The following is a 16,917-nucleotide window of genomic DNA, read 5'->3' on the forward strand; positions in this document are numbered from 1 at the left end:
TCGATTTAAAACTTACGGAACTGTCCTTAAACCAATGATGGCGGCGTCCATGAAGAGATGTGTTTCAGTGTTTGACAGTTTATTTTATCAGGACTACTGAGGCACCTCTTTCCACTGTTACTGTTCAATAACGAGTTTAAAGGTAACACAGACGTTAAAATATTTTGCCGATAGTTATTGTTTATAAAAGCTATGCTAGTAGTTTGAAAAATGCATTTCAAGTGAGTAGTCGTTAAATTAAGGTTCTTTTTCGCGGTGTTACGAAACACCCAAATCCACCCAAATCCACTCAAATCCACACCAAATCCACACCAAATCGCATTTTGTCTGTCGTCTCATCTCTAAATTGCAACGATACCTCCCCTCCCCCCCCATTTTTTAAAAAACAATTTAAAACAAATCTTTTTCCACAAATCGAATTATTTTTTTATTGTGCAGTTTTACACAGTTCTATTGGGTTAGGTCTATTTAGACTGACGAGAAACCTATAAATTGGTATCATATTTGTCAAATTCGGTGGTTGTTTAAGATTGATAACTTATTTGCCAGTATGGAAGACGTTCGTATAGGCAGGCATGAAGACGTACTTAATAAGATACATACACATATTATATACTGTTGTATAGTTTTAATTATGTGCTTTAATTCTTCACTGTTCTATTTCTATACAAAATCAGAGCCACATGTTCAACAAAATATCTATTCTAAGGTCACACTCAACCTTTCAACAACACGGATTGATATAATCTATGTATCTTCAACGGCTATAGGTCATGTAATCTGGAGAAAGAAAAAAAAACATTGAATATTAAAATTTCCAAACACCCAAATCACTGCTCCGTAAAACAATAATCCAAATCATTTTAGAAAAGTTGGAATAATATTTTCCTCAGATGATACGGAATTTGATTCAAAATGTCAGAATTTAGAACCCTGTTTAAAACAATTTCCAGTTTTTAAATCATATTGGCAAAGATTCCTGTTGGGCAAAATCAGCAACAATATCCAGATATATCAGTGCCAGCAGCCTAGACTTTAAGTGTCTCAAGGATTCCGAAAATGTTGGAAAAAAGTCAGGCCAGCGGAAACGGCCAGCATCCGAACGGACTAAAAAATATTATAAATAACCAATTGGAGAAAGAAATGTACTTACAGATTATTCCTTTTCACCATCTTAATATTGAATCAATGTAATAACAAATCAAGTTAATTATGTAGGAGTGTGTGTCCATGTGTGTGTGTGTATGTGAGAGAGAGACAGACAGACAGACAGACAGGCAAACAGACAGAGTCACATTGTACTCATCAAAAACCAATAAAACCCTAATGTTATCTAGTAAACAGAATGTAAAAAGAAACAAAATTGCAATATTACATACGTGCTAATTATACTACAATTTTAATGGTTTTTTTTTAGCAATTATAGGATTATGAACTTTTGGTGCGAGTTGAATAGCAGAAAGATAACTTGACCTTTGGGCAATCGAGGCCAGGTGTTAATTGTAAGAGTTAGAAAATGTGAATAATAACAAGTAAATTGCTTCTTGTTGACGATTACGAAAAAGAAACCAATGAAAGAACCTGCCGAATAAGTTGGTCAAGCAGCAAGTTCTCAGTTACTCAATTAATTTAAACATCATATTAGTTCACAATCAACCAGCTGAAACCAGCCTTGATTTGTTTTTCATTGCATAATGAGTACTGACAATTGCCAGCGTGTTTTCTTTGGAATTTGTGTAAGTTTCAGTTTTTGTATTATTCATCATTAATAGACTAAATGACAGTCTAAACAAAACATTACTGGGCCCCGAGTGGCCGAGTGGTCTAAAGCGATCTCCGTTACGGATCACTGCCATCTCACCGCTGTCTGCGTAGGTTCGAGTCTCGGATTCGGCCAATGCGGGTATGTGAGAAAGCTTGCCAGTAGCTTCTCGAGGGTCGGTGGTTCTTTCCGGGGGTTTCCCGGGTTCTTCCTCCACCATTAATACTGGCCGCCATGTATAGCCTATCATGTGCTGAAAAATGGCGTTAAACCCTACAACAATAACAACAACAACAACAACAACAACAACAACAAAACATTACTGTTAATTACAAGCAACTAAATACATAGTATATAATCTTAATGTTTCGTGAGCTCGTCTCTCATTTTGAAACAAAGCTTAAATACTGCACATTTCTTTTTTTTTAATTGTGATTTTTAAAGTGAATCATGGCAGAGTTCAGTAAGAAATGCGTAGCCAGGTTTCCATGTGATGGATGCAAATCTAGATGTTCAAATGACTGTGTTAAATGTTCATTGTGTAAGAACTGGTATCATAGAAAATGTCAAGAAATCTCGGACGATGAATTGAAAACGTGGGGAAATATTGAACTGGACTATGTGTGCGTTTCGTGTTGTACATTGGACGGTGAAGAGTTTGACTACCTGATGGCCATGTATCGTCTGCAGAATGTAAGTAGCGGCATTTATAATTTGTAACTAATTTTAATTCGCATATGTTAGCACACGCAAAAAATACATTCTTTTGCTTTAGGCCACTAATTATTTATGCTTGAACGTGCAGGCAGGCGATAGTTGCCATATCTCACAGCAGAGGGCCATTCGAATCCCGATGTGGAACCAATATTGATTTAATAAAATAAAATCATAATAAAATAAACCTCATAATATAATGTCTTGAGTAATTCTCCTAAGGCCCGTGCATAGGGTAATAATATATTACTCTCTTAATAATTATTTTTATCTACAAACAAATGCAGCCTATGCCCGAATTTACCTAATTTAATGTGTCTAATATTTATATTTTTTTTAAAGCAACATAAATGTGTGCTATAAGTATGATACAACCGGATCACACTACATTGCAAATCTATCGCACCATGTCGCACTAGCTGAATTTCATAACATGGTGTAAGTTACAGCCTTCACATCTGATGGGACAAGAATGCATTCATGTGTATATAGTGTATTGCACTTTTTGTGTGAAAACTGTTTTAAAATGATTCAATTATTAGAGTTTGATATGGTCCACGTGTCAGTGTCTATTTCCACTCACCGTTGTATTAAGTTATTGTTATTGTTGTAATATATTATTGGCTAATAAAGTCTAGTAATGTTATGCCAGCCAAATGTCAAACAGTAGAAAAATAGTCGATGTTAAAGATGCGTGCAATGATATGCATATAGTAAATTCCTTTGATAAATAAACAAGATTTGTAGCAGCAATTAATTAAGTCAATTGTCATTACATTCAAATCTGTTACGTAATTGTAATCGGATTAAGGTCACACTCGACTGTTCAACACCACGGATTGATCAAATCTATGTATCTTCAACGGCTATAGGTAATGTATAGGCGAAGAAGCAAGAAAACGTCGTATGATTATACAATTACCTAAATGCCCATTATGCAGAAAAGAAATTTTTTCAAAACTAAATGCAATAGCCCATTGTGAAATAACAAAAATGAGTAGGATTAGTTTAATTATGGATATTTATAAAAAACATAAATATAACAAAAACAATATTTTATATCTAGACACTGACTGTGATAATAAAGTAATTTTAAAAATCGTAAATTTTATTATAGATACAATGATGCAATGTGGCCAAGTTATAAGAATAAACAAATGATCGTATATAACAATTTTCAAACAACCAAAATAAACTTGAAAAATCTAAAACTTAAAACTTGAACTAAACTTAAATTTGATTTAAATAACTTACTCAAAATTTAATTCTAAATTTAAATTAATTCAATATGTATACTGCATATTATTGTATGTGTATGTATGTGTATATGTATGTATGTATATATATATATGTATATATATGTACGTATATATATAGGTATATATGTGTGTATGTATGTATAGGTATGAATATATATGTATATAAAACATATATTTCATTTTTTCCCCCTCCTTTATTCTTTTTTTCTACTTATTATTTCAAACAAAATTAATACAGACGAAGGGAACACAGGGAACCACCGTGTGGGTGAAGTAAGCAGCATAGACGACGCAGGGCTAAATCACATGGCGCTATGCGAAGTGGCCAGGCCTGCGGAAGAGTAGCAGAAAAACCCACACGGAGGAAAATGGACATACAAAACAAAAACAATACACACAAACAGAGTAGATGTCTACTAACCCATAACTAATATATCAAAAAAACAAAAACAAAAAAACAAAAAACAAAAAACAAAAATATTTCGAGAATTTTGTAGTACTTTTTATTAAAATAAAGGAGAATGACATATGCCATATAAGGGGAAACATTCACAAAATAAATAAAAATGTGGACTCTTATCCGGATATAAATCCTTAGTATATAAAAATTGGAGGGGGGGGGGGTATTTGTCTGGTGCCCCCCCAAAAAGGTAATGTAATTGTATCACTTGTGCATGCTCTCAGACAAATAAATCTCTTGATTACAGGCAGTCGATATGAATGTCATGGCGAAGTTAACAACAGCAGTCCAACGTGAGACCCTTTTTAAAATCGAGTTCAAACCAGTATGTGACAAGGATGTTGTTTTCCCTCCCGTCAGAGTGGATGCCATTGTGAAGGAAGTGATGATTAAATATTTTGATGAAGTCAGTGGTGACCCAATAATCACAACTGGTAACGGCGACTGCATATTCAATGCAGTGTCGCTTCTCCTGTATGGAGACGAAAGCAAATCAGTACAGTTATGGTATCATACCTGTCTTTGCATGGTACGAGCTTCAACATCGTACATGAATCATCCCCAAAGGAAGCGCATACAATGTTTATCACCATCTTTTGAAGCTACCTGTATTGACTGTGCTACAATTGGCGGTTTCTCATCTGCATGGGCAATTTTGGCTCTATGTGATATTATCCAGCATCTGGTGTGGATTTTGTACCCTTCAGTCAATGGCGTGAACGACTTGGCACACATTTCTCTGAAGACGACTTTCGAACCGTCTGCAGACGTACCAGCAGGACATTCAACAATCAGTATTCTCTGGTATGCTCAAGGGCAACTCCCAAAGCAAGGATCTTGGTATACAGTAAACCACTTTGTCCCTGTAGTCAATTTGAAATGTAAGTCAAAAAACCTTTGACACATAATAAGGATGATATGGACCATAGATATGAAGAATATGAGAACACAGAGGTTGATAATTTATTAACTCCTGATTCGCAGAAATGTAGTGCAAGTTTACATGATTTAACTTACATTTTACAAACCGATGAGTATGAAGAAGACAGTTTCAGTATGGAAGCGGAAACCGCCGACGAATCTAGGGAATCACTATATCCTTGAACCGTATCTGACGTGTCAGAGGTCAGTATTCACCGTAAGTCAGCTCCGTTTCAAGCAATGATGCCAGCTAGCAGCCCTGGAAGGTTCATGACTAACGATGAATTACTGAAAGTTGTCATGTGTACTGAAACAGGAGAGAAAAGCATCCCACAAGGAATAAAAAGCGATGTATACACTGTCATTGAAGCATCTGATGACGACAATGGCGCCAAAAACTTCCCCGATGACTGCGGTGTTTGGGATTGGAGAAGTGCTACAACTGTTAATCAGACTTTTGTTGTCACCGATTCTGTTGACAAAGTACGTACAGTGTATATGAAAAAGGAACAGCACTGTGTCAAGAAAATGGTCAATGGAGAGATCACATATGAACCAATATTTCCTCAGCCATCGAGTGTTTTAACACTGCATAGATATTATACTAAATTGATGGAAGACAAATCATTGAAAAAACGCGTAACAACAATTGCTGGACTGCCCGATTCTTTTCCTGTAGAGAAAAAAATGCTGGCCATTGTGGAATACTGCGGCAAAATGCCAACCATCTTTAAAGAGCACGGAAATTCTAAGAAATCGGAGCCATATGTAAGGACAGACCCAAAAATTATTCAGAGAGCAGCTGAAATGGCAAAGCATGAGAACGCAGCAGCGTTCTCACAAAACTTATGGAAGACAACAGTTTCACTGCTCCGAAATCGATGAAACAAATAAACGACAAGAAATTCAGAGACCGCAAACGAAAACATGAAGAAAATATCAACTCCAGAATAAATATAGCTGATGATGTGGTTAGTGTTTTAAGTGAGCTTCACACTAATCCAGTCATCCAAGAAATAATTTTGACTAAACACAAAAAACCGGTTGTCATTGTTTATAGCAACCAACAGATGGATGATACGATCAGAAACTGTGGAGGTGATGACGGGAGTGTTCTAGGTGTTGATAGAACTTTCAACTTGGGAAATTTCTATGTCACAGTCTTTTCCTACAAAAACCAATGTGTGATAAGCAATAGAACAAATGATTTTCCGGTAATGTTTGGGCCGTGCATGATACATTTTGATGCCGAAGAGGAAACTTACAGGAAATTTTTCTCACACGTAAGCGATTGATTTGGACACAAAGCACGATTAACCATTGGAAGTGATGAAGAAAAGAGCATGACAAACGAACTGAAAGCCAAATTAACGCATGCAAATTTTTTGTTATGTACCAAACACATTTATGACAATGTCCAACGACATCTTCAAGAAAATGGGGCATGTGTACTGGCCCGTAAAAGAATACTCCAAATCATTTTTGGAAAAAATGATGGAGTAATTTTTGCCTCAGATGAGTTTGAATCAAGATGTCAGAATATGGAACCCTATTTAAAACAATTTCCAGTTTTTAAATTATATTGGCAAAGATTCCTGTTGGGCAAAATAAACACTTATGTTTTCCGCCCATTATGCAAAGGAGTAATCAGTACACCATGGACTAATAATAACAGCGAGTCCATGAACCATAAGTTAAAGGCAGCAGTTAATTGGGACAGAAACAAATTCCCAGAACTTATTGAAGAGATCGGAACTATTATGAAAAACCAAATTCTGTTTCTCAGATGTGCTGTTTATAGCAAAGGAGACTGGCATCTAGCACCTTCAATGGAAAAGCATGTTAATCCGCAACTAATATGGCATGGTATGCCACAAATGGAGAAAGACAGGCATATACACAAATTCATGCTGGCAAAACCACCAACAACAACAAAATCCAGATATATCAGTGCCAGCAACATAGATTTTAAGTGTCCCAAGGCTTCCGAAAATGTTGGGAAAAAGCCAGGCCAGCGGAAACGGCCAGCATCAGAACGGACTAAAAAATATTAAAAATGATCAAAGAAATGTACTTACAGATTATTCTTTTTCACCATCATAATATTGAATCAATATAACATTTTCTTTCTGTATGACAATAAAATATGTGCAACATTTGTTTTTGGTCATTATTATATATTTTATAGGTCATTTATATGGAATCCTTTTAGGGACAATCGCTACATCTTGTAGTATTTGGCCGGGCGATGGAGTGATGAAGTGATGCGATGGAGCGATTTGTCATTTATTTATTAATTGAGTGGAGATTAAAGTCGAAAGATTTGCACTAGGGTGTGGATTTGGGGTGGATTTGGGTGGATTTGGGTGTTTCGTAACACCCTCTTTTTCGTTTGTCTCATTATACCCATTTTTGCATTTTTTTCTCCCATTAGATATGAAGCTATTTCTTTTATAAATGATAACCAGAAAGGTTTTATTAAAGGGAGATTTAATGTCGAAAACTATAATTTTATATGATTTTATGAACTACTTTGACAAAATAAACCAGTATGGCCTTCTCTTATTAATTTACTTTGAAAAAGCACTTGATTCTGTCGAATCAGACTTTATGGAAAATTCTCTGAAATCGTTTAACTTTGGTGATTCTATTTTCAGTGGTTAAGAGTATTTTGCAACAATTCCGCATTAACAACTGTCGTCTAGTTCTTTCATTTAGAGAGAGGTGTTGTCAAGGAGACCCATCAGCACATACCTATTTATTATAAGAATAGAACTTCACCACTGATATCAGGAATAACTTAAATATTACTTGTATCTTGTAAGGATAGAGTTTAAACTTGGTCATTATGTACATGATGCCACTGACTTTCAGAAGGTAAAATATGTAACAACATTAAATCATTTTGGTGAACTTCTTCCTTTCAACTATTAGGAATAGAGTTATCTTTAACTTAGACTATATGTTAGAGGTAAACAATATGCAAAGAAATTAAAAGTATTTTTTTTAAAAACCTGTTATCTGGAAAATAACTTTTCAAGTCATTGATTTTGAACAAATTTATTTATTTGTTCTTGGCATTGGCTGATTCTCCATTATATATTGAAGATGATTTTAATAATTTTTAAATTTATTTTGAGTGGTACAACCTAAATGGGTTAATGAGATATACTTAGAGCCCCACTTACAGATGGTGGTCTAGGCATGTTATTAAATACTTGAAGATCACTTGAATTAAGCTAGTAGTTGCAAATGAAGAAGAGCTTTGGCAAAATATGGTTACAAAAGAAGTTATAAAAATGTTTTGTGTATCCAGATTTTGAAATTAAGTGATAAAAAATTAACGGGTTAGTAAATTATTAAGAAGTTTTGGCAAGATGTTTTCTTTGCTTAAATTAAATGGATAATGGAATCCAAATCAGTGGAAGAATACTTTTCTCAGGCTGTTCTAAATTTTGCTGATATTAATAACATTCATTTCTATTCAAAATGGCATTTGAATGAAATAGTGTATAAAAAACTTTTTGACAATCAAGAATTGTTAAATTTTGAAGCATTTCATAAAAAAGCTTTCACTGATAATTTCATCGAAAATTTCTGTTATTTTATAAATAACTGGTCATTTGAAAAGAAAAATATATAATTATATTAAGAAGAGAATCACTTTTACGAGTATCAGATCAGAAGAAAAAAATTTGCTGGAAAGAAATAAAAATGTAAAATCTGTACATGTACATGAAAATTTGGTACTGAGTAGAACAAATATGCCTTATGGAAAATGGGCATGGTCAAGAAAGTCAAAGTGCCAGATAAAATGTGGACAAGCTCTTTAATTTTACCAAAGAACTGGCACCAAAGGCACAGACTTAATTGCCTTTCAGTTTTGATTGATGCACAGAGTTATTGTAACATAAATTCTGAAGAATTTTTTTTTATTTTATTGATGAAGATGCAAGTAATTTTTGTAAACAAGAAGCTTAAACACCTATTTTATCATTGTTGACTGACTTAACAGCTTGGAAATCCTTTACTGTGTGGATTAAGAATTATATACCAAATTATGATTTTGAAATGAGATGTTTTCTTTGGAAATGACCAGTTTGGTGAAGTAATTAATTTTTTCATTTTGATTGCAAAATATATCATTTATAGCCCTCACTGCTTCATAAGTAACCAAATTTTACAAGTTACAAAATAAATGTATGGTTTTATATGATGAACAACTGAAAAAAATATTAAGCAATGATGAATAATAAAACAATCATATTTGAGAAAAAGTGGACCTTATTTTTGAAGCTAAACAGCTTGTAGAATATTACACTGATATTGATTTCTAGCATTCTATGTAATATTTTCAAGTAAAACCTTTATTTTGTTGATGAACATTAGCACACATGTATATTTTTCTTTGTGTCTGACATTGTGTGCATTGGTGTGTGAGAGACAGAGAGAGACAGTGACAAAGTTTGTATTTATATTTAATAATACAGACTGTATAAACTAGGAGTTACCTGTAACACCTATATAAAAAAAGTCAGTAAAGGGGATCTATAAAATAATGACATTTGAAATGTTGTCAGTAAAGGGGATCTATAAAATAATGACATTTGAAATGTTGTCAGTAAAAAAAATGTTATGCCGCAAGCAAAACAAAAGTACATACTTAAAAATAGCATGGTATGAAAATTTCCAAAATTTGGCTATCAGCAACTTTTTCATCAGCAGTGGGGAATTTCCACACATGTCCCATTTGAAAACATCTTTTATTATACCCTAACCTAAATACATACAGTGATGTTAATAACTCTGTATAAGTGAATAAAAAAGGGACTGAAAATGTTTATCCCCATTGTTTTTCTTTATTATAATTTGGGGTAAATCATCCACAAGTGTGCATTAAAATTTACCTCACTTCAATTTAAAATGAAATAAAAGCATAATCCAGAAAAATCAAAGAATCTAAGTGTGTGTTACTATTCATTTATTCAAGTTCATGAGTCCATGTATCTATTTACAGTAGTCAAGATAATACTTAAAACAACTCCATGACTACCCTGTTGCTTGACATCATTATAAACTGTCACCATGCAGATATCTTAGCGATATGACTGAATTATTTTTAAAAACTATGTTGAAAATCCAAATCTCTCTCTCACACACACACACACACACATCTAATATGAAATAGGTGATGCCTATGAGAAATAAGTGCAGCCTCAGTCATCTGTGTAGTGAATGATAATTTTTTGCATGTTCCAACTGGCCATAAAGTTGAATCATTCATACAGAAAATGCTAACATTGCATGATGTCATACAAAGGTTTTGCTTCATGGTAAGTGCGTTCATTGCCTGTGCAAAAGATTTTTTTTTATTTGTATAAAACATAAATTTCTACAATGAATAATGAAAACATATTTTAGGTCATGAATTTATGTTAGGAAAAATGAGTTTTCTCTGCCTACTTTGATTTTATTCAGAATTTGGGGCCCCGAGTGGCCGAGTGGTCTAAAGCGCTCACCGTTCCGGATCACTGCCATCTCACCTCTGTCTGCGTGGGTTCGAGTCCAAGGCTCGGCTAGCGTGGGTACGTGGGAAAGCCTGCCAGTAGCTTCTCGTGGGTCGGTGGTTCTTCCCTGGGTTTTCCAGGGTTCTTCCTCCACCAGTTATACTGGCCGCCATGTATAGCCTATCTTGTGCTGAAAAATGGCATTAAACCCTAGATCAACAATCAGCATTATTCAGAATTTGGTATTCTTTGTTGGAGTAAATCATGTGAGTAACTAGAAACAGATAACCCAAAACACAAGTTTATTGGCTGTACCACTATGCAGATGATGTGCATACCCTAAAGGCTTACATCATGGTTGTTTAGGTTGTACTCACTCTCGTCCCATGTCTTTGACCCTTGAGTTTGACAATGCATTTAAATAAATCAGACAAAGGAATGCACACTAAGCATATAAGATTGATGTAGCTTTTAATGCTTGCATTGACGTTTGTAAACACATGCAAGACAAGTAGTTGGCACATGCAAGCAATGAATATGAAATATGTAAAATCTTGTTGTGAGTGAAACTTGAATTTTGTATTCTAACTAACTTTGCATGATGTTGTGGGCTTGTGATAAGCTATGTTTGATGAACATTCTTTGCCTTTGTGAAAGTGAAGTTCCTGGATTACAAGAAATATTTATTAATATTGTTGTTGAAATAATATAGGAGTACAGGTCATAGTGATTTTTAACACTAAATAAGTGACAAGTGTCATGTCCAACAAAATAAAATATGGCTGTACTTGACTTGGGAATGTAGAGGTTTGGTTAAGTTTAGTTACATGTGAGTGTGTACACAAGTACTGAATGTAACCAAAGAAAGGAAATAAACAAGATCACATTATTAGGATCCTAGTTTACTTAATTGCAACTTGTTCGTTTTCCTTTTTCTTCGCGTGCCTTCTTTATGAGTGTTTTTATTTTTTTACTAGATGTGCAATTCATTTGCTTCATTCAAGGTGTTTGATTAGCAAATCCAACCCTATTATTGTTCTTCTGCAGTCTTATGCAGTCTGTGAGTGCTGTCTTTTCAGGAGGATGCATGGCTTTTATCATTACTGACAAACTGGCTGGCTAAAGTGTATAACAGATTGAAGGTAGCAGATTTCTTATGGTATCCTGTCAGTAGGCTGGCTAAAGTGTATAACAGATTGAAGGTAGCAGATTTCTTATGGTATCCTGTCAGTAAGCTGGCTAAAGTATATAACAGATTGAAGTAGCAGATTTCTTATGGTATCCTGTCAGTAGGCTGGCTAAAGTTTATAACAGATTGAAGGTAGCAGATTTTTTATGGTATCCTGTCAGTAGGCTGGCTAAAGTGTATAACAGATTGAAGTAGCAGATTTCTTATGGTATCCTGTCAGTAGGCTGGCTAAAGTGTGTAACAGAATGAAGCAGCAGATTTCTTATGGTATCCTGTCAGTAGGCTGGCTAAAGTGTCTAACAGATTGAAGTAGCAGATTTCTTATGGTATCCTGTCAGCAGTTTACTGTTATGTTCTGCTGTATTCACACAGACAATATCAATAGTTAGATAAATTTTTTTCCTAAATAACATGATAATAAAATGACATTACAAAAAATTAAGTACATTGTGGGATTCAAGCATAGTAATCCAGCATGACAAGTTACCATACTTGCCACTGGACCAAGCAATTGACAACATGAAAGATAAAATTTGTCAGTCAGTCAGTCATGATGTTATTGATGTCAGTCGATGAAAGTGAAAATATGTGACTAGCATAAAATAATTGTGATGTCATTGAATAGGGTATAAGAATCACAAGGATGAATAACTCCAATGACTCAAAATAAAATTTATGGTAGACCTAATAAACAAGCTTGCATTTTTCCACCCCTTTCTAAAATTTTGCATGTCCAGAACACCAACTGATAATGATGTAAACTGTGCAGCACATTGGAGGAAAATGTTTTGAAATGCTGAAGATTATTTTATTTGAGTTCATGTACCTAGTACTTACATACATATGATGAAAAGGCTTTTGCATGTGCACATTATAAAAAAGGCTTGATATATGTCAGTTGGATACTTGTCCTACAGGACAAGTGACTTGGAATTTTTCTACTAGTTCTTTGCCAGTATTACTGAACATACAGTGTACATGATACTGACTGTTTGAAATGATATTCATCACATGTGATGAGCATCTTGAAAGATTTTGTATCCCTGCTAGTTATTGAATGACTTGTATCCCTGCTAGTTAATGAATGACTTGTATCCCTGCTAGTTATTGAATGACTTGTATCCCTGCTAGTTATTAAATGACTTGTATCCCTGCTAGTTATTGAATGACTTGTATCACTGCTAGTTATTGAATGACTTGTATACCTGCTAGTTACAGAATGACTTGTATCCCTACTAGTTATTGAATGACTTGTATCCCTGCTAGTTATTGAATGACTTGTATCCCTGCTAGTTATTAAATGACTTGTATCCCTGCTAGTTATTGAATGACTGGTATCCCTGCTAGTTATTGAATGACTTGCTGAAGCATCGCTTGTTGTGACAAAAAGTTATGGAAGACTTGGATCCACTTCATAGGCACAAAATATTACTTTTCCAATAAATTATATTACTGATTTGCAATAAAAATATCAATAAAAAATCAGACATTTAAGACTATGTAAACTTTATGTTTACTTATTTTCACAGGAATCCTTTGAGATAATTTATGGGGGGATATGAAAATATAATATGAAAGTATTAAAGTTAGATTTATTTTATCATAAATGTAAATTCTTAATGAAGCATAAAAACAGTTTTAATAGTAAAATGCATGTACTTTGGTTCATATAACTGATCATTATTATCAACATTAAAATATGGATTAGTAGTATTGCAGATTAGAAATATTTGGGAATGGACTAAAGAAAGTTATTATTCCAGGGAGATGGAAAGAGAATTCCCAAATATGAGCTTTCCGAACAGTTTCCCTCTACATGGGACCAAGAGAGAGTTGTTTGTTGATTTTGGATCCTATGGGCAACTGGATGTTGACAAGACTGAGGATTGTGCATTGAAGTGTCTGACTCAGAGACTGAAAAATAATCCTATGGTAGATCTGTGTGCTTCTCATCCCACATTGCCATTGTCTCCATGTCCCACTCCAGGTAATCACTCTTTGTAGATCAAGCCCCATATTCTCCAAACTTTTTGAGCAATAATCCCAGGCTGTAACTTAAAGTTGTAAAATTAGATATGATATATACTGCATATACTTGTTTATAAGTTGAATCCAACTGAAAAAAAAAAGATTATGATCTGTCATAGCATAATGCACCTACAGATCAGGGTCTGTGCTGTTTGTTTTACTGAATATTCAACTGCACATTATGTAACAGCAGATCTGGGTCTGTGCAGTTTGCATTTGGACTTATAAGTGAGTATATGTAATAGGTCAGTAAAATTTGTAAGAGAGGGACTTGAAATAAGAACATTCTGAGCGGTCTCTGACTTTTAATTGGCTCTAATTAAATTAACAGACAACTAAAGCTTTTTATGATGGGTGTCATGCTCAGAAATTTGGAGGATACAGGGATTGTTTATTTTGCTACATAGATGCAAATTTGCAAAGTCAAAGACTACTCTTAATAAAGTAATAAGTAGGTAATGCAGTGTAACTGAGGCCTTTGAGTACTACATATAAAGTAATAAGTAGGTATTGCAGTGTAACTGAGGCTATTGAGTACTCCTTGTAAAGCACTAAGTAGGTAATGCAGTGTAACTGAGGCCATTGAGTACTCCTTGTAAAGCACTAAGTAGGTAATGCAGTGTAACTGAGGCCATTGAGTACTCCTTGTAAAGCACTAAGTAGGTAATGCAGTGTAACTGAGGCCATTGAGTACTGCTTGTAAAGCACTAAGTAGGTAATGCAGTGTAACTGAGACCATTGAGTACTGCTTGTAAAGCACTAAGTAGGTAATGCAGTGTAACTGAGGCCATTGAGTACTCCTTGTAAAGCACTAAGTAGGTAATGCAGTGTAACTGAGGCAATTGAGTACTCCTTGTAAAGTGTTAAGTAGGTAATGCAGTGTAACTGAGGCCATTGAGTACTCCTTATAAAGTACTAAGTAGGTAATGCAGTGTAAATGAGGCCATTGACTTTACATATGCCACTCATGGGAAATGGCAAAAGTGGCTTTTTTTGTAAACAGGTGACCTCTGAAGGAATATACAGCTCTCAGACTTGGTTCATGATAAATTTATGCACCATGAACCAAATAGCATTATTATTATTATTATTATTATTATCATTATTATTATTTCACTTGCATTATTTTTAGCAGTAGTGCTATGCTACTGATATACATGTATTTAGTTTAGCAATTTAGCAAAGGTGAAAATAAAAGTTTAATACAATCAGTTCCATGCAAGGATACTTTATCCTTACTTGGATATTTTTATTTGCCAATGACAAGAGCTGTTATTTTCTCTCCAGTAGAGAAATAACTGCATTTATCAGTACCCGACTCTGCTTGTCATTTAATGTCTCATAGACCCATCTGATAATTTAAATACAACCACATAAAACAAAGAAAACTACCACTGTGTACATGCACTCATTTTAACATATCTCTTTCTCTCTGTCTTACCCGTGCAAACACTTTTATCCTAAATAAAATGTCTAATTGGCAGTTTGACTGCAATCGTAAAACACATAACTGACTTTTTGTCAAGGCAGTTGCTGTAATTTTGACATAAAATCAGGTGTTCACACTTTAAACAATTGACGGATTAAGCAGGTGTTCACACTTTAAACAATTGATGGATTAAGCAGGTGTTCACACTTTAAACAATTGATGGATTAAGCAGGTGTTCACACTTTAAACAATTGATGGATTAAGCAGGTGTTCACACTTTAAACAATTGATGGATTAAGCAGGTGTTCACACTTTAAACAATTGACGGATTAAGCAGGTGTTCACACTTTAAACAATTGAAGGATTAAGCAGGTGCTCAAGTTCACTGAGATCAAAAGACAGCAGGCCTAGAAAAATTAAAGAATGTTACATCTAGTCATACCTGCATAAAATCTGTCCGGAAATGATTTATTTTTGATAAATTAGGACAATTGTAATTGTTATGTATTTAATCTGTTGACTGACAAGACACAACTACAGTGTTGATGAAATTTGACCTGGTACTCCCCATTTGTATATCTAGTCACATGACTACACAAATCTCACAGTGCTTATGTCAGTGAAATTATAAGTCCAGTAGTCACATGATATAAAAAATTAACCCCTTTCCAATTTTGTTGTACAAAAATATGAAAATATTAAATTAAAGTCACAAACTGTTTGTAAAAGAATGAAAGGACACATAATTCTCAATATATTATTCTGAGAACAATGACCAGCAGTGTATCCCCTTGGGATGCAAGATTGGGAGACAAAATTCCCCTTGGTGTAAGAACTGGGGATCAGACTGAGTAAAAAGTGAACTTTGACATCAAAACTGGGGGTCAGATACAAACTTTGGGGGTCCCTGAAGCATAAATGAGGGTAAAGGGAAACACTGACCAGAAGCCTGTCATGTCAGATTCATTAAGAATAAAACACGTCAATGATGTTTTTTTTGTATCATGTAATGACTGCACTGACATGGTTTTTGCTTGATGAATCTGGCTTTTTAAGAAACCATTGGGTTTTATTAGACTATGGTAAGTACAATTGAAATATGAAACATTTAAACATCAATACACACAATACACCTTTAATATATACCATGTTTTGCTCATTAAATACAAGTTTAGTTTGCATACTTGGAGCAATCACTGCTGATACACTTTAGTGACTGTGGAAGGCAGGGTGATACCACTGCTTGGTTAAGAAACACCTGGCTACTGTAACTGCTGATTACATGACATTTAGATAGGAAATTTGATGGGGGAAATTAGAATGGCTGCTGTGACCAGGTGGCTGCTGAACTCAGTTAATTGTTAATTTAAAGACAGGTCTGACTGTAATAAGTAACATGGTATCATTGAGGTCATTGACTACACTTTATAAAGTAATAAATAATGCAGTGTAATTGAAGTCATTGAGTACTCTTTGTATGTAAAAAAATAGGTCATACTGTGCAGTTGAGGTCATTGAGTACTCTGTAAAATAATGAATAGGTCATACTGTGCAGTTGTGGTCATTGACTAGTCTTTATGAAGTAAACTTTGGTAATCATTTCTGCATTGGCTACTACCATTATTTACTACATGTTTTTTTAATTTAA

The 16,917-nt window shown here is 34.3% G+C and overlaps 1 protein-coding gene across 1 annotated transcript in view; it reads left to right on the plus strand.

The window, feature by feature from the left end:
• Positions 1 to 44: 44 nt before the first annotated feature.
• LOC149802121 (uncharacterized) overlaps positions 45 to 16,917 on the plus strand; it is a 60,284-nt gene continuing 43,411 nt past the window's right edge. The window contains exons 1-2 of the mRNA XM_089956510.1: positions 45 to 142; positions 13,576 to 13,799. Of these exons, the coding sequence (XP_089812636.1) occupies positions 13,580 to 13,799 (220 nt within the window). The 5' untranslated portion in view covers positions 45 to 142; positions 13,576 to 13,579. The remainder of the gene's footprint in view (positions 143 to 13,575; positions 13,800 to 16,917) is intronic.

Source organism: Sinohyriopsis cumingii, chromosome 4, assembly GCF_028554795.1.
Source record: "Sinohyriopsis cumingii isolate HCF-2022 chromosome 4, ASM2855479v2, whole genome shotgun sequence".
Lineage (NCBI taxonomy): Eukaryota > Metazoa > Mollusca > Bivalvia > Unionida > Unionidae > Sinohyriopsis > Sinohyriopsis cumingii.